The following is an 18,330-nucleotide window of genomic DNA, read 5'->3' on the forward strand; positions in this document are numbered from 1 at the left end:
TCCAGGATCTCAAAGTAGAGAATCAGATGAAGTACCAGAGAGCGTGCTGGGAACCCAGAGCCCCCTTAGCCAGATCAGAGCCTAGCCCAGTCTGTTCTGAGACACTGTGAGACTCATTTAGAAAGGCCGTCTGTGTGTCTCTAATGTAGCTCACAGGGACCTGGGGAAGGGCCTGTCTTTTCCTTTTCCTCCCTTGGAGATGAGATGTGGGATTCCCGATGCATGGCAGCCGTTAGCTGTGGCTGAAGCGCGTGCGCTTCGTTTGCCTGTGGCTTATTTGCAGACACTTTAGGCAATAAATCTGGGGAACCATTTGTGCCTCTTCACATCCGTCGCCGAGAGAGAAGATGGCTACACTTGAGACACACTTCATCTTCTTCTGCTATGAGAAGCTCACAGGCTTGTTGAACAAAAGCCAGATACATAAAGACCTCCCAGTCTCTCCCAAAAAACCCCAAACCCCTGACCCTGGGTCACACACCTACAAACCCTACACCTCCACTGGGTCAGATCCTCCCAAGTTATTTTTTCTGATGCATAAATAGGTAGATGATGGCTACAGGCATACATGGTCATGCTATAACATAGCTGCTGGGGATTTGAACTCCAGTCCTCTGATACTCAGCTCTACCTACAAAGCCATCTTCCCAGCCTGAGAAGTAAATAAATGAGAAAATGAAAATTAAATTATGTTAAGTGTCCTTTAACTCATGAAAGAGTATATAGCAAAGAAACTGTCATGTTTGTGTCACAGACCGGTGTCTTTTTTTTTTTTTTTTACTGTTTATTTACTTTATTGTGTGTGTCTTTCTGCTATATATATTTGTGTACCTCATATATGTCAGATGAGAGCATCAGCTCCCTTGGAACTGGACTTAGGGACAGTTGTAAGCTGCCATGGGGGTGCTGGGAGTTGAACCTGAGTCCTCATCAGAATCAACAAGGGCTTTTAGTGGCTGAGCCATCTCTCCAGCCCAGGTCTTAGTTTTTGACAGCTGTGTTTGACAGTTGCATAGCCTTGGTGACATCCATGGGCTCCCTTGAGCACCACTGGGAGACTTGCATCCGGCTCTCTCTGGCACTGCAGAAAGTGTCCTCACACGCACGCCTTTGCTGGGTGGTCCGCTGTGGCACAGACAGTGAGCAATATAGCTCAGAGCTCAGAATGTTCGCACATGAATCGCTTCCATGCCAAGTGAGGGCTGCTTCCTGCCATTGCCCTATATCAGTGTGTGTGTGTGTACACATGCACGTTCATGTGTGTGTATCTCTCTGTAAATGTGTGTGGTGTACATGTCTGTGTACACATATGTGCAGGTATATCCTCCTGTGTGAGTTGAGGACTATTCAGCTATCTGCCTTGTACTGGCTAGTTTTGTGTCAACTTGACACAGGCTGGAGTTATCACAGAGAAAGGAGCTTCAGTTGGGGAAGTGCCTCCATGAGATCCAGCTGTGGGGCATTTTCTCAATTAGTGATCAAGGGGGAAAGGCCCCTTGTGAGTGGTGCCATCTCTGGGCTGGTAGACTTGGGTTCTATAAGAGAGCAGGCTGAGCAAGTCAGGGGAAGCAAGCCAATAAAGAACATCCCTCCATGGCCTCTGCATCAGCTCCTGCTTCCTGACCTGCTTGAGTTCCAGTCCTGACATCCTTTGGTGATGAACAGCAGCATGGAAGTGTAAGCCAAATAAACCCTTTCCTCCCCAACTTGCTTCTTGGTCATGATGTTTGTGCAGGAATAGAAACCCTGACTAAGACAAGCCTCTATTGTCTCTCTCTGTCTTATTTGCAGAAACACCCACTGAACCTGGGCCCTACCACTTCAGCCCCTGACACCTACCCATCTCTCTGAAACCCCAGAACTGGGTTATGGGTGTGTAGAGCCATTCCTGGCTTGGGATTTGAACTCAGGTCCTCTTGTGCGAACTTTAGCCCTGAGCCCCTCAGCCTCCCCGTTCTCATCCTTCTTAATCCTCACAACGATAAGTAGTTTATCCTTGCTGTTGTAAGTAGATTTTTTTTTTAATTATGAGTGGTTTGGACACTTTTTATCCATTTACTATACTTTTCAGTTCTTTGTATGCCCATCTCCATAGCTAACCTTTGAATATTCACATTCATCTGCTCTGGCTGCCTGTGAACTCAGAACCCACCTGCCTCAGCCTGCTGAGCACTGGGATCACAGATGTGGCGGTGCACGGGCTTCCTGCTCCTGTATGTGAATCGGAGTTTTCCCTGCTTGATTTCCTTGCACTGCTCTCTGCAAGGAGCCTGCCTGGCAGTGAATGGTTTGGGGCTTTGATGGTTTTCCTGATGTGTCTCTGGTGAAGCCGGTGCCATACGGAATGATCGTAGTTTCCTTCCACTGCACAGACAGTTCTAATTTCATCATGTTTAGCCCACAGGGTCTACCCTGGCATACAGTAACACACAGAAGGCTAATTTCCTTTCCCTTTCTCCGCACTCATCAGCCTATTTCAGTGCAATGAATGCAGTGATCCACCCTTTGCTCTCTTCACTCATCTTAATTTTTACCAAGTAGGTGGTGATCAAAAGGAAATGGCCCAGCAATGGCCTTGACAGTGTGAATAATACACATGGTCTTTTCTTAGCAGAACTCTCAAGGGAGACTCAACAAGGCAAAAATGGCAAGAGGCCACTCGACACCACGTCGTCTGAGGATGTCTGGAAGAACTACTCCTTAGATGACCTGGAGAAGACCTTTTGCCAAGAGGTGAGAGCTGAGGCATGACCACAGGCAAGCCGACAACCACAGAAACCGCTTCTGTTGGGGTGTTACTCTGAAGATTTGGTTTGTTCTCAGCCATAACCCTCAGACCGCCAGGGACCTCTCCTCAGGATGCACTGATGATGCTGACAGTGACCAAGCTAATTCTATGTGGGAGTAGGGGGTGTGGCTGTGGGGATGTGTAGGCATTGGGTGTGAGTGTGAGCACCATGGGTGTGTGGTGTGACTGTATGATGTGTAGGTGTAGGATATGTGGGTATAGGGTGTGTGTGTGTATAGGGTGTGTGTGTGTATAGGGTGTATGTGTGTATAGGGTGTGTGTGTGTATAGGGTTTGTGTGTGTAGGGTGTGTGGGTATAGAGTGAGTAGGTGTAGGGTGAGTAGGTTTAGGTATGGTATATGTTTGGGAGTATGAAGTATGAGATATAAGGTATGAATGTGGGAGTGTGAAGGTGTGGGGTTTGAATGTGGGATGTGTGTGTGTGGCGGGGCTGTGGTATAAATGTGTGGGGTGTAGGTTTGGAGTATGCATGGATGAGGGATGGCTTTGGAGTATGGAAGTGGGGATATGTGGGTGTCAGGTGTGAGTCTGGAAGGTATGCATTTGGTACAGGCTTGCTGTCAGCACACGTGTGTGCACATGCAGAGCCCATGAGTGTCCATGCAGAGGTTAGGTTAGAGAGGATGTCAGCTGACTTCCTCTATTACTCTCCATTTTGGGGATAGAGTTTGTCACTGAACTGAAGCTGGAGATTTTGTCTGTGCTGGCTGATTGGTGAGATCTCAGGATCTGCCTGTCCCCAGATGCCAGCACTGTGGCTACAGGCATACATGGTCATGCTATAACATAGCTGCTGGGGATTTGAACTCAGGTCCTCTGATACTCAGCTCTACCTACAAAGCCATCTTCCCAGCCTGAGAAGTTAATTTTAACTGTATCCTCTGTGCTATTTGTGGGCTAACAGAAATATATACATACATACATATAACACATAAAAAGGAATGTGTGTGACATAAAAGAAGACTTGACTGAAGAGGCCTCTTCTGACCTTGGGTGAGAGCTGGTCATTAATGAATAAATGAACAGGCCGCTTCTAACTTTGGGTTGGGGGTTGGTCATTATCTCTGGTCTCTCTATTTGGATTATATATGTGCTTTTTGAAAAGTTAAGCTTGAGGAGTTCTCCCACGTTTAAATCCTGTGGAGGTGTAACAGTTGGGGCAGTATAGAGCTGGTGCAGCCGTGGACAGCCAGTGTAGGAAGGCAATTTCAATGGGTCAAGCTGTGCCAGGGGTTCAGCCTGGTGTTCTGGTTTCATTTCTGTTGCTGTGAGAAAATGTCTGATGGAAAGCAGCTTGGGGAGAAAGAGGTTTATTTTAGCTTACAGTTTCAGTTCCTGGTTGTGGGGAAGTCAAGGCATGAACTTCCAGCTAGTCACCTCATGTCCAGTCAAGAGCAGAGAGAAACGAGGCAGGATGTTCTCTCTGGTCCAGATCATTCTTTCCACTCACACACAGTTTACGGCTCTGCCTAGGGAATGGTGCTGCCCACACTGGGCTGAGTCTTCCTGCGCTAATTGACTTAAGACAATGTCCCACAGACAGGCCAACCTGATAGGGACAGTCTCTCATTGAGTGGTTGTAGGTCGTGTCAAGTTGACAGTTAAAGCTAACTATCACACAGCACAGGACATTTCAGTGAAGCACGACAGGGGCAAGTTAGCTATGAAATTATTATTCACTATAACACCACTGTCAGTGATGAAATTATCATTGAGATTAATTTGTTTGCCAGACACTTTGGGAAGAAAGCTTATCACCTATTAAGCCCTCACCAAAGCCAATCTCTACACCTAGCAAGTACCGTAAAGCTAGAGTGAGCAATGTGGATGAAACTGGTATTCGTGGTATTGAGTATTGGACCATGCTGAGCAAGACCTCTACCACCAAGCTGAAGCTGCAGCCCCAGCCCAGAGGAAAATTGAAAGTTTGAAATTAAAGTACCTATCAAGTACAAAGGAAATCCTTAAAAAACAAAACAAAACAAAACAAAAGAAAGAAGGCAAAGTTTGATGGCATGAAAATGAAAACGTATTTTTGTGCAGTAAAACTTTACATGAACATGAGACCAGCCTCGCAAAACATGATGGCGCAAATGGCAAATGAATAATAGCCATGCCTTTAAAAAAATGTCTTTTTATTTTTATTTACATGTATGTGTTTGTGTGTGTATGTGTGCACCGGTGTGTGGGTACCCAAGGAGGCTAGAAGAGGGCTCTGGATTCTCTGGAGCAGAAGTTATGGGTGATTGTGAGCCGCCCAATGTAGAGACTAAAGTCAGATCTTCTACAACGGTACACTGAACCATCCCTGCGTCCTCAGTAACCATTTCTAATGTACAAACAACTTTGCAAGTTATTGATGTGGACATTTCAGCGAGGAAACACTGACAAAGCCAGCATCGGTGAAGGAACCAAGAAAGGACAGTGTTCATATCATAAACTGGCAGAGCTCATTTTCTCTTCTTGGTGAATGACCTCGTTGTATTCATGAACACGTGACCTTCGGAAAATACACACTCCTCAAAAAAAGTGAGCTTCTTTGAAACGCATGCGCAGGGAAATAGGGAGTCATCTACAAACCGCAATCCCCACCCAGAGCACAGCATCCCAGGCTGTGTTTGGTGACTGCCATTCGAGTTCTTTCTCGTGCAAGTGTGGAAAGATAATTGCATTGCTCCTTAGCAGGCAGAAGATCGAAAGGCTTTTCTAAGAAGACTGTCCCAGGGCATTGTGGTGCTGGGCTTCAGATGCTGAGGCAGGGGTATCTGAGTTCCAGGCCAACTTGACTTACACAGAAAGGCCACGTCTCAAAAGAAAAAACTAAGCAACAACAACAACAAAAACCACTCTCCTTTATTTTTTTCCTTTTTTAAAAATTAGGTCTTTTCTTTATTTACATTTCAAATGCTATCTGGAAAGTTCTCTGTACCCTCCCCCCACCCAGCTCCCCTACCCACTCACTCCCACTTCTTGGCCCTGGCGTTCCCCTGTACTGAGGCATATAAAGTTTGCCATAATCAGCCACCAAACCAACTCTCCTTGAATAACATACACTTTTAATTTAAATGCCTTTGACTTTACCAGGAGTAAATCAAGCCTCAGTGTCATGTGACATCAAGATTAACCGTACCCATGGGTTGTCTCTCACCAGGCCAAATCCCTGATGCCCTGGAATTGTCAATTCAGTCCCCACATGATAGGCACCGTGAGAACACCAAGGCAGGAAGAGGGTACATAATGTGTCCCAAGTCCAAGCAGTGTGGCTCTGGGGTCCCAGTTGTCACCACCCCCTTCTGTACTGTCAATCACAAGCGACAGGAAGACGCCCTGGAACTTCGGATGTCTGTTTCCCACACGACATATTAAGTCCCTTAAGGGACATTAACACACCGTTAAAGGGAATGGAGAGAACCAGACAGAGCTGAAGAGGTGGTGATGTTTGTGAAGAGGCTGGCTCGCTGCCGTGGAGCTTGGTGACAAGTGACAACTGAATGACACTTGCTGTGCTTCCTCTGCCCAGCCCCCACCCCACAGATCTTGGTGTCTATGTTGTGTTCTTGGAGTTGGTAACATTTATATTCTGTATAGTTACAGCAATCCCCAGATGGCTGGCCTTCCTTTCATACTCAGCTATATTTGGTGGTCACCAGTGGAGTTCTGTGCTCTGGGCATTTTTCTCTCTCTCTTTCTGATTTATTTTTTATTTTTGTCTGGCTGGGTTTCATTGTCTGGTAATTTCCTCAAGAAAGGCTCATAGGTGCTCCCTTGCATAGGTGCTCCCTTGCACCCACACCTGGGAAGCCATGTGCCTTGTGCGGTTAGAGCTGAGCAGAGTCTGGCTGTGCATGGCTGCACTAAGGTTTCATTTCATCATAACTGAGTGCATATTTTTGCCGTTGCCTTCTGCTGCTGCTCTGAAGCTTCGAGGTGATCCGGATGGCTCCCTGCAGCTCATTTCAGGCGTCCCAAATATGTCCTTCTGTAGACCCAGGAAACGTAAAAGCCACGCTGAGCTATGTCCTAGCTCGGAACATTTTGACAACACCTCTTGGAATGTGGGCCCATTCTTTAGATGTTCAGCTTCAGGGATTCACGGACTCTGTGAATATCCTGGGTCGTAACACAAAACCACATACACCTTGTCCCACCCTCTTCTGCTCTTCCTCTCCCTCGCTCTCAGTACTGTTCCCACCTCTTATTGGGTTATCTTGCCCTGATGGCCACCATGTTACCTGCTCCAGGTCCCATTAATCCTTTCGTCTTATGTTTCTCTGCTTTGAGATTCTTCCATGCCCCATCCCCTGTCCCCTAGCCCCTCATTAGTGCTCTTCTGACCCCATCTTCTCACTGTTGTTTGTGATTTTATTATCTCTTGTAATACGGTCATTTTTATTGTCGTGGCCTCGGCTCTAACATCCCCCTCATCTCTTACTGTTTGATTATTTCAGGACACCCTTGTAAGGAATCCGGTTTTTCCTGCATGGCATTTTCACAAAAGGTACTAATCTGTTGATGTCCCACACAAGCCACATCCTTTGTCTTGCTGGTTGTGTGCTTGTCTGTGCTCTGCTCTGCCCACGCTGTGGTGTATTGGCACAGTGGCAGAGGGCTTGGTTTTTACTGTTTGTGCTTAGCATATGATACACCCGTGTTCAAATGCAGCTGCACTTCACCTTCACGCTGAAGTCGAAACTTGTCAAGGACTGTGCAGAGTTTCTGCGTCACTTTCCACTGCAGAGTCTGCGTCACCTCCTCCTGCACAGTGTCTGTGTACCTCCTCCTGCACAGTGTCTGTGTCACCTCCTCCTGCACAGTGTCTGTGTCACCTGTACAGTGTGTATCATCTCCTCCTGCACAGAGAGTGTGTCACCTCCTCCTGCACAGTGTGTGTGTAACATCCTCCTGCACAGTGTCTGTGTCTTCTCCTCCTGCACACTGCATGTGTCACCTTCTCCTGCACAGTGTGTGTGTCACCTCCTCCTACACAGTGTCTGTGTCCTCTCCTCCTGCACAGTGTGTGTGTCACCTCCTCCTACACAGTGTCTGTGTCCTCTCCTCCTGCACAGTGTGTGTGTCACCTCCTCCTGCACAGTGTCTGTGTCCTCTCCTCCTGCACAGTGTCTGTGTCCTCTCCTCCTGCACAGAGTGTGTGTCACCTTCTCCTGCACAGTGTGTGTGTCACCTCTTCCTGCACAGTGTGTGTGTCACCCCCTCCTGCACTGTGTCACCTCCTCCTGCACAGTGTGTGTGTGACCTCCTCCTGCACTGTGTCACCTCCTCCTGCACAGTGTGTGTCACCTCCTCCTGCACAGTGTGTGTCACCTCCTCCTGCACAGTGTCTGTGTCTTCTCCTCCTGCACAGTGCGTGTGTCACCTCCTCCTGCACAGTGTGTGTGTCACCTCCTCCTACACAGTGTTTGTGTCCTCTCCTCCTGCACAGTGTGTGTCACCTCCTCCTGCACAGAGTGTGTGTCCTCTCCTCCTGCACAGTGTCTGTGTCCTCTCCTCCTGCACAGAGTGTGTGTCACCTCCTCCTGCACAGTGTGTGTGTCACCTCTTCCTGCACAGTGTGTGTGTCACCTCCTCCTGCACTATGTCACCTCCTCCTGCACAGTGTGTGTGTCACCTCCTCCTGCACTGTGTCACCTCCTCCTGTACAGTGTGTGTCACCTCCTCATGCACAGAGTGTGTGTTACCTCCTCCTGCACAGTGTGTCACTTCCTCCTGCACAGTGTGTGTGTCACCTCCTCCTGCTCAGTGTCTGTGTCTTCTCCTCCTGCACAGTGCGTATCACCTCCTCCTGCACAGTGTGTGTCACCTCCTCCTGCACAGAGTGTGTGTCTTCTCCTCCTGCACAGTGTGTCACTTCCTCCTGCACAGAGTGTGTGTCACCTCCTCCTGCACAGAGTATGTGTCACTTCCTCCTGCACAGAGTGTGTGTCACCTCCTCCTGCACAGAGTGTGTGTCACCTCCTCCTGCACAGTGTGTCACTTCCTCCTGCACAGAGTGTGTGTCACCTCCTCCTGCACAGAGTGTGTCACCTCCTCCTGAACAGAATGTGTGTCCTCTCCTCCTGTACAGAGTGTGTGTCACCTCCTCCTGCACAATGTCTGTGTCCTAACCTCCTGCACAGTGTGTGTCACCTCCTCCTACACAGTGTGTGTCACCTCCTCCTGCACAGAGTGTGTGTCACCTCCTCCTGCACTGTGTCACCTCCTCCTGCACAGTGTGTGTCACCTCCTCCTGCAGAGTGTGTGTGTCACCTCCTCCTGCACAGAGAGTGTGTCACCTCCTCCTGCACAGTGTGTGTGTGTCACCTCCTCCTGCACAGTGTGTGTGTCACCTCCTCCTACACAGTGTCTGTGTCCTCTCCTCCTGCACAGTGTGTGTGTCACCTCCTCCTGCACAGTGTCTGTGTCCTCTCCTCCTGCACAGTGTGTGTCACCTCCTCCTTCACAGAGTGTGTGTCCTCTCCTCCTGCACAGTGTCTGTGTCCTCTCCTCCTGCACAGAGTGTGTGTCACCTCCTCCTGCACAGTATCACCTCCTCCTGCACAGTGTGTGTCACCTCCTCCTGCACAGAGTGTGTGTCACCTCCTCCTACACAGTGTGTGTCACCTCCTCCTGCACAGAGTGTGTGTCACCTCCTCCTGCACAGAGTGTGTGTCACTTCCTCCTGCAAAGTGTGTATGTCACCTCCTCCTGCACAGTGTCTGTGTCTTCTCCTCCTGCACAGTGTGTGTGTCACCTCCTCCTGCACAGTGTGTGTGTCACCTCCTCCTACACAGTGTCTGTGTCCTCTCCTCCTGCACAGTGTGTGTCACCTCCTCCTGCACAGTGTGTGTCACTTCCTCCTGCACAGTGTGTCACTTCCTCCTGCACAGTGTGTGTGTCACCTCCTCCTGCACAGAGAGTGTGTCACCTCCTCCTGCACAGTGTGTGTGTCACCTCCTCCTGCACAGAGAGTGTGTCACCTCCTCCTGCACAGTGTGTGTGTCACCTCCTCCTGCACAGTGTGTGTGTCACCTCCTCCTACACAGTGTCTGTGTCCTCTCCTCCTGCACAGTGTGTGTGTCACCTCCTCCTGCACAGTGTCTGTGTCCTCTCCTCCTGCACAGTGTGTGTGTCACCTCCTCCTGCACAGAGTGTGTGTCCTCTCCTCCTGCACAGTGTCTGTGTCCTCTCCTCCTGCACAGAGTGTGTGTCACCTCCTCCTGCACTGTGTCACCTCCTCCTGCACAGAATGTGTGTCACCTCCTCCTGCTCAGTGTATGTGTCACTTCCTCCTGTACAGAGTGTGTGTCTTCTCCTCCTGCACAGTGTCTGTGTCCTCTCCTCCTGCACAGTGTGTGTCACCTCCTCCTGCACAGTGTGTGTCACGTCCTCCTGCACAGTGTGTGTCACCTCCTCCTGCACAGTGTGTGTCACCTCCTCCTGCACAGAGTGTGTGTCACCTCCTCCTGCACAGAGTGTGTGTCACTTCCTCCTGCACAGTGTGTGTGTCACCTCCTCCTCACAGTGTCTGTGTCTTCTCCTCCTGCACAGAGTGTGTGTCACCTCCTCCTTCACAGTGTGTGTGTCACCTCCTCCTACACAGTGTCTGTGTCCTCTCCTCCTGCAGTGTGTGTGTCACCTCCTCCTGCACAGAGTGTGTGTCCTCTCCTCCTGCACAGTGTCTGTGTCCTCTCCTCCTGCACAGAGTGTGTGTCACCTCCTCCTGCACAGTGTCACCTCCTCCTGCACAGAGTGTGTGTCACCTCTTCCTGCACAGTGTGTGTGTCACCTCCTCCTGCACTGTGTCACCTCCTTCTGCACAGAGTGTGAGTCACCTCCTCCTGCACAGTGTGTGTGTCATCTCCTCCTGCACTGTGTTACCTCCTCCTGCACAGTGTGTGTGTCACCTCTTCCTGCACAGTGTGTGTGTCACCTCCTCCTGCACTGTGTCACCTTCTCCTGCACAGTGTCTGTCATCACCTCCTCCTGCACAGTGTGTGTGTCACCTCCACTTGTACAGTGTCTGTGTCACCTCCTCCTGCACTGTCACCTTCTCCTGCACAGTGTCTGTCATCACCTCCTCCTGCACAGTGTGTGTGTCACCTCCTCCTGAATAGTGTGTGTGTGACCTCCTCCTGCACAGTGTGTGTGTGACCTCCTCCTGCACTGTGTCACCTCTTCCTGCACAGAGTGTATGTCACCTCTTCCTGCACAGTGTGTGTGACCTCCTCCTGCACTGTGTCACCTCTTCCTGCACAGTGTCTGTCATCACCTCCTCCTGCACAGTGTGTATGTCACCTCCACTTGTACAGTGTCTGTGTCACCTCATCCTGCACTGTCACCTTCTCCCGCACAGTGTCTGTCATCATCTCCTCCTGTAGAGTGTGTCACCTTCACCTGTACAGTGTCTGTGTCACCTCCTCCTGCACAGTGTGTGTGTCACCTCTTCCTGCATAGTGTCTGTCATCACCTCCTCCTGCACAGTGTGTGTGTCACCTCCACTTGTACAGTGTCTGTGTCACCTCCTCCTGCACTGTCACCTTCTCCTGCACAGTGTCTGTCATCACCTCCTCCTGTACAGTGTGTCACCTCCTCCTGAATAGTGTGTGTGTGACCTCCTCCTGCACAGTGTGTGTGTGACCTCCTCCTGCACTGTGTCACCTCTTCCTGCACAGAGTGTGTGTCACCTCTTCCTGCACAGTGTGTGTGACCTCCTCCTGCACTGTGTCACCTCTTCCTGCACAGTGTCTGTCATCACCTCCTCCTGCACAGTGTGTATGTCACCTCCACTTGTACAGTGTCTGTGTCACCTCATCCTGCACTGTCACCTTCTCCCGCACAGTGTCTGTCATCATCTCCTCCTGTAGAGTGTGTCACCTTCACCTGTACAGTGTCTGTGTCACCTCCTCCTGCACAGTGTGTGTGTCACCTCTTCCTGCATAGTGTCTGTCATCACCTCCTCCTGCACAGTGTGTGTGTCACCTCCACTTGTACAGTGTCTGTGTCACCTCCTCCTGCACTGTCACCTTCTCCTGCACAGTGTCTGTCATCACCTCCTCCTGTACATTGTGTCACCTTCACCTGTACAGTGTCTGTATCACCTCCTCCTGCACAGTGTGTGTGTCACCTCTTCCTGCATAGTGTCTGTCATCACCTCCTCCTGCACAGTGTGTGTCACCTCCACCTGTACAGTGTCTGTGTCACCTCCTCCTGCACAGTGTCTGTGTCCTCTCTTCCTGCACAGTGTCTGTATCACCTCCTCCTGCACAGTGTCTGTGTCACCTCCTCATGCACAGTGTGTGTGTCACTTCCTCCTGCACAGTGTCTGTGTCACCTCCTCCTGCACAGTGTCTGTGTCACCTCCTCCTACACTGTGTCACCTCCCCCTGCACAGTGTGTGTCACCTCCTCTTGCACAGTGCCTGTCATCACCTCTTCCTGCACAGTGCCTGTCATCACCTCTTCCTGCACAGTGCCTGTCATCACCTCCTTCTGCACAGTGCCTGTCATAACCTCCTCCTGCACAGTGTCTGTCATCACCACCTCCTGCACTGTGTCTTTCACCTCTCCAGGACAGTATATGTGTCACCTTCTTTTGCACAGTGTCTGTCATTACCTCCTGTACTGTGTATCACCTCCCCCCACGATGTTTGTCCTCTGAACACTGTATAGGTCCCACGTTCTCCTGTGGTGGCATTTGGGTTGTGTTACCAGGTCCCCCATGAATGTGCATAGCTTTTGCTGGTCCATCACTGATGTCATGGAATGCCACGTGTCACCTAAAAGAACAAGACAGGTGTGCATGGGCTCCTACATGCACCCCATGTTTCAACACACGTTGCTAAGTGAGGCAAACATCTGACCAGCCTGAAAGTGCGGCATGATTCGCTGTTTGTAAATTTATCTTTGTAACTCTGGCTGCATTGTGAGCTCTCAGTGGGCAGAGCTGGGGACTCGAGGTATCCCTTACCTCTGGTTCCTTTGTGTGCTTTGCTGAATTGCTTGTGTTTTTCTGACATGAAGCCTTACATTTTTTAATAAACGGGGATTTTTGGAGGTTTCAGACATCACCTAGATATACTTCATGTATTATTCCTTTTCTAGAAGCTCCTGGTCACGGCAGAAGTCATGTGAAAAGCCTTCTTGAAGCCCATGCGCCTTCGGAGTATTAAAATGCATTCTATTAGCTGAGCGTGGTAGCATAAGGTTTTACTCCTCACTCTCAGAAGGCAGAGGCAGAGAGAGGCAGAGGCAGGAGGCAGGAGAGAGAGAGAGAGAGAGAGAGAGAGAGAGAGAGAGAGAGAGAGAGAGAGAGAGAGAGAGAGAGACAGGAGAGAGAGAGACAGGAGAGAGAGAGAGACAGGAGAGAGAGAGGCAGGAGAGAGAGAGGCAGGAGAGAGAGAGAGGCAGGAGAGAGAGGCAGGAGGAGAGGCAGGAGGCAGAGAGAGAGAGAGGCAGGAGAGAGAGAGAGAGAGGCAGGAGAGAGAGAGAGAGGCAGGAGAGAGAGAGGCAGGAGAGAGAGAGAGGCAGGAGAGAGAGAGAGAGGCAGGAGGCAGAGAGAGAGGCAGGAGGAGAGGCAGGGGAGAGAGAGAGAGGCAGGAGAGAGAGAGAGGCAGGAGAGAGAGAGAGGCAGGAGAGAAAGAGAGGCAGGAGGAGAGGCAGGAGGCAGAGAGAGAGAGGCAGGGGAGAGAGAGAGAGGCAGGAGAGAGAGAGAGGCAGGGGAGAGAGAGAGAGAGGCAGGGGAGAGAGAGAGGCAGGAGAGAAAGAGAGAGGCAGGAGAGAGAGAGAGAGGCAGGAGAGAGAGAGGCAGGAGAGAGGCAGAGAGGCAGAAGCAAAGAGAAAGAGGCAGAGGCAGAGAGAGAGGCAGAGGCAGAGAGAGAGGCAGGAGGCAGAGAGAGAGGCAGAGGCAGAGAGAGAGAGAGAGAGAGAGGCAGAGGCAGAGAGGGAGAGAGAGGCAGAGAGAGAGAGAGAGAGAGAGAGAGAGAGAGAGAAAGGCAGAGGCAGAGACAGAGAGGCAGAGGCAGAGGCAGAGAGAGAGAGAGAGACAGACAGAGAGAGAGAGAGACAGAGAGAGACAGAGAGACAGAGAGACAGAGAGGCAGAGGCAGAGAGGCAGAGACAGAGGCAGGCAGATATCTGGGAGTTCGAGGCCAGCTTGGTCTCCAGAGTAAATTCTAGACCAGCCAGGGCTATATAGTTAAGGAGACCCAATTTCCAAAAAACAAACAAACAAACAAACAAAAAAAGATTTTTATTAGCCTGGCAAATGAGTATTCCCCCAGGCAGGGGCTCAGATGACACCCCCTCTCATGGAACAAACACAGGAAAGCTTAGAAGAAGTGTATGTTAATTCTTTCTTGGGAGCTTAGTCCCTTTCTAAGAGATTTGGATCAATAAATATTTTTAGGATTTTTAAAATTGTGTGTGTGTGTGTGTGTAAGTCAGAAGACAATTTGGGAGTTGCTGTTTCCCTCCACCTTATTAACACAGTGTGGTGTGCATCACTGTGTTGTGTATTCCAGATTCTGGCTCATGACTTTGGCCTCCCACATCACTGTAGGAGTGCTGGAATCACAGGTGCGGGCCACAGAATCTGGCTCTTTATGTGGGTGTCAGGAATTGTACTCTGGCCAGGGGGATTCATTAAAAAAACAGCCATCACCCTGGCCCTCTAGTCCCTCCCCGTATTTAAAGATCCCCAGTACCGCTGTGCCCACTCAGGAACATCTCTAAATGGACTTCTTATTCCCTGGGTGGAGGATACTCCTCTGTGTGTTCATCCATGTTCCAGACACCTTTAAGGAAAGCTCCTTTTTACACCAAACTGGTGGTTAGTCAGTTTCCCATGTTTTCCCAGTTAGCAGGGAAAAACTGAATCCAGACAAACTGAGATGGCTTGGAAAGAAATATGGTTATCAGCTACTAAGAAGTAGCAATGTTCCACAAATGATAACCAGTGTCCACAGTGGTTTTATGAGTCATGAGAAACTGCTTTGAACCAACGTCCCTGGGCCTTCGGAGTCCCAGAATAGAACTGGTTTACTCTCTTGGAATCGCCTCCCCTTTAAAACCGTGACTTACAAGGTGTCCGGTGTCTATTGTGTGTATGTAATCCTAATATTAATCAATTTCCACACCACAAAAGCAACTTCTGTTTTTAATAAAATGCCCCCAGCTTGTGGGCCTGATGGCTTGACTTAATCAGAAGTGCATGATGTGGGCTCACGGTAGGGGACGCGGGAAGCATATTAAGATGCGCCACACTGGCAGAGCTGCAGATTATTTTTAGCGCTGCAGTCAGAGGTAACGTTATCGTCCTCTCGGTCCCTCCCTGAGAAACTTGTCAGCTGTGAGCAGTGTGTTTGTTGTTTGTAGTGAGCTCATCAATTAAACATTTGAGGCTCGGTACATGCCACGGTAACCTTTTTGATCAGTTTTCCGAGATGGGATGTGAGGAGGTTGCGGTTTAACAGAAACGAAAACATGGCATGGTTGGGAGGCTCCAGGATGTTCACGCGACTGAAGGCAACCCTCGAATTTTAATTCCTTGCAGTTTTCGAAGTCGTATGAAAAGATCGAGAAAGCCCTCAGCGCAGGAGACCCCTCCAAAGGTGGCTACATCTCTCTGAATTACCTGAAGGTTGTCCTTGATACCTTCATATACAGGCTACCGAGGAGAATTTTTATCCAGTTAATAAGAAGGTAAGAATCCAATCGTTGCTTGACAGGTTTCCCCCCAGACGTCAGCCGGGACAGCACAGCAGACAGAGCCTTATTTATATTTTATTTAGTGCTTTAAACTCTGTGCCTCTGAGATTTCCCTACCTACACCAAGGCAGAGACAAAAGCGCTGCAGGCCCACCCTTGAGCTCACTCGCCAGCTCCAAGGGCCACCAGCCCAGGCTGGTCACTGCCTCTGAGCCTGTGTTCATCTGCCTCCACCCTGGTGTCTGGCAGAATAAACTTTCAAGCCTCTCATTTCTGAGCACGACTCCAAAAGATGCCAACTCTTTATAACGCCAAGACAACCTTCGCACCAGACAGGACTGTCAGCGTTATTAATAAATAACTGTCTAGGCTCCTGTTCTCTTTCTCAGTATCTGAGAGTCAGGATCTAAATCGAGTCTGCACATTGCCGTCCGTGGCTTGCCTCGTGTCTCACTTGGGTTTCTAGTTGCTATGATAAGACACTATGGCCAGAAGGAACTTGGGGAAGAAAGGGTTTATTTCATCTGAAGCTTCTAGGTCACATTTCGTCACCGAGGGAAGCCCAGGCGGGAACCTGGAGGCAGGAACAGAGGCAGAGGCTATGGTCCTTATGGCTTGCTCAGCCTCTAGCCTGGGGGATGACGTCACCCCCAGTGAACTGGTCCTCTTACATCAGTCAAGAAAATGCCCCGCAAACTTGTCCACAGGGCAGTCCAGTGGGGGTATTTTCTAAATTAAAGTCCCTTCTTCCAAAATGACAGCAGCTTACATTAAGTATACATAAAACCATATGCGCACCTTGATTCCCTGTTAATCATCAGGCTTCCTTTCTACCTGTTCCTTTCATACTTGGGTAGACTAAATGCTGCTTGGAGTTTCTTATAACCTGGATTTGTTCGTTATAACCCACATTTCCATTGCCTGTGGTTCCCCCGTTCCTCCTGTAGCTCCCCACCCTGAACCGGCCCCTCCGAAGACTCATGGCTATGGTTTTATTTATCTCCTTTAGGCAAGACAGCTCCACAGACTGGTGAGACGTGTGGGCAGCCTGTCTGTCTGCTCATGTTAGCTGTCACTGTCGATCAGACCTAAATCCCTGGTAATATCCTGTTTGCTTTTCTGCTGTGTTGCAGTACTTCTGAGATGAGCGTGTGCCCTCTCCACGGTTAGATCAGAGAGCTGGGCACTGGGGAGACAGCTCAGTGGTAAGGTCCTTGCCGTGTGAGCGTGAGGACATGGATCCAGATCCCTAGGACCCTGTAAAGCTGGACTCAGTAGCCTGTATCTGTAACCCAGCACTCCCACAGTGAGATGGGAGCTCACCGGAGAGTCCTGGGACAAGCTCAGGCGTGATTCAGCCACAAACAGGGGGCCGTCTGTGTACAACAAGGTGGAATGCAGGAATTGTCACTGAAGTTACCCAGATGTGCGTTGGCCTGCTCCTGCCTCAGACAAATCAAAACAGCAGCAAGGGAGGCAGGGTACAACCTGCGAAGAAAATGCTATTGGTTTGGACCTTCTACCTTTTCCCAAAATAAGGGGTTGGTTCCTTCTTTAGCCTCTTTGGCAGAGAGCAGTGGGAATCATTTCCTAATGACCCCTTCTTTGTTACGAGCCCTCAGATCTAAGTGGATCTCATACGTTCTGCTTCATTACAGTTATTTTCTCTTCCTGCCTCCCTCCTTCTCTCTCCTCCTTCCTTAATATTCTCAGGTGGGTGTCACTTGATAGCCTAGGCTGGCCTTGAACTTGAATCCTATCTGCCTCAGCCTCCTGAGTGCTGGAGTCACTGGATGTATTATGTCCAGATGTCACAGTTACCTGGGGTTCCTGTTTTCCTCTGGGGAAAAGGCATTGCAGATGCTTGTATTAACCCGCCCCCCCCCCCTTTCCAAGGCTCCTGCACCACCACGCCGTGATAATTGTTCCCCGGGTTTATCTCTCTGAACCTGAAGAAGTTACTTTGCAGATGGGAGGAAGCTGAAAGAAGGGAGAGATCTTCATCCCTCTGCTCATTGGACTGGGTCTTGCTGTCTCCTTGGGTGCAGCAGGAACAGCTGGAGCAGCCCTTGTCCAAACACAACATCTGGCCAATGACTTCCAAGACAAGCGTGGCCAGGCAATGGCCTCCACTACAGACAGCCTTAGTCTTTTCAATGCCAGATAACCTCCTTAGCAGCCGTTGCTCTCCTAAACTGGAGAGCCCTGGACTTACTGACTGCTGAACAGGGAGGCACTTGTGTTCGCTTTCGGAGGTGGGGCCTTTCCTCGCCAGCTGGTGACTGTGTCCTGTTGCTGGTCCTTGTGGTCTCTGGAAAACCTTTTGCTTTCTGATATGATAAAATGCCCCAGTGTCCTCTACCTCTTGGCTGACACCAGGATGGCTGATCTCTGGAAGGAACCCCTGTGGCCCCCACATGAGAATGTGACAAAACACTGGTCACATTGTCTTGTTTTCTTGTCCAAGTCCCCCAAAGAGCCTCCTCTCATGGGAACGAGATGGAAGCAAATGGAGTGTCCTGTGGAACTCTCAGTGACAAGGGCTGCTTTGAGGTCCTCTTGAGAAGATTGCTGAGAGTCACGGAAGAGCAGCTCCACACTGCAGAGGTTCACTCTGGGGCATGTTCATGGTACCATGCATGGTGGAAAAGGACCAGACCCAAGATTTCCAAAGCAAGAAGTAAATTAGGCCCAGTCTGCATCCAGTCTGTGCTCCTGGTTCAAAAAACAGCTTGGTTGCTGAATGACCTCAGGACTTATTTCTTGGATAACTAGCAGCCATGTAGAGCCCCCATTGGCCTCAAAATCATAACCGTCATG

General features: G+C 49.9%; 1 protein-coding gene across 5 annotated transcripts in view; it reads left to right on the forward strand.

Moving 5' to 3' along the window:
* Positions 1-18,330, forward strand: part of Efcab6 (EF-hand calcium binding domain 6) — a 206,172-nt gene that overhangs the window by 92,851 nt on the left and 94,991 nt on the right. For 4 of the 5 annotated variants that reach the window (XM_085831456.1, XM_085831457.1, XM_021183280.3 and 1 more), the window contains 2 exons: positions 2,612-2,733; positions 15,356-15,504. In XM_085831456.1, coding sequence (XP_085687582.1) covers positions 2,612-2,733; positions 15,356-15,504 — 271 coding nt within the window. The remainder of the gene's footprint in view (positions 1-2,611; positions 2,734-15,355; positions 15,505-18,330) is intronic. The other variant, XM_021183284.3, reaches the window with a different exon arrangement.

This window comes from Mus caroli, unplaced genomic scaffold (assembly GCF_978045245.1).
Source record: "Mus caroli unplaced genomic scaffold, Mus_caroli_1 scaffold_16, whole genome shotgun sequence".
NCBI lineage: Eukaryota > Metazoa > Chordata > Mammalia > Rodentia > Muridae > Mus > Mus caroli.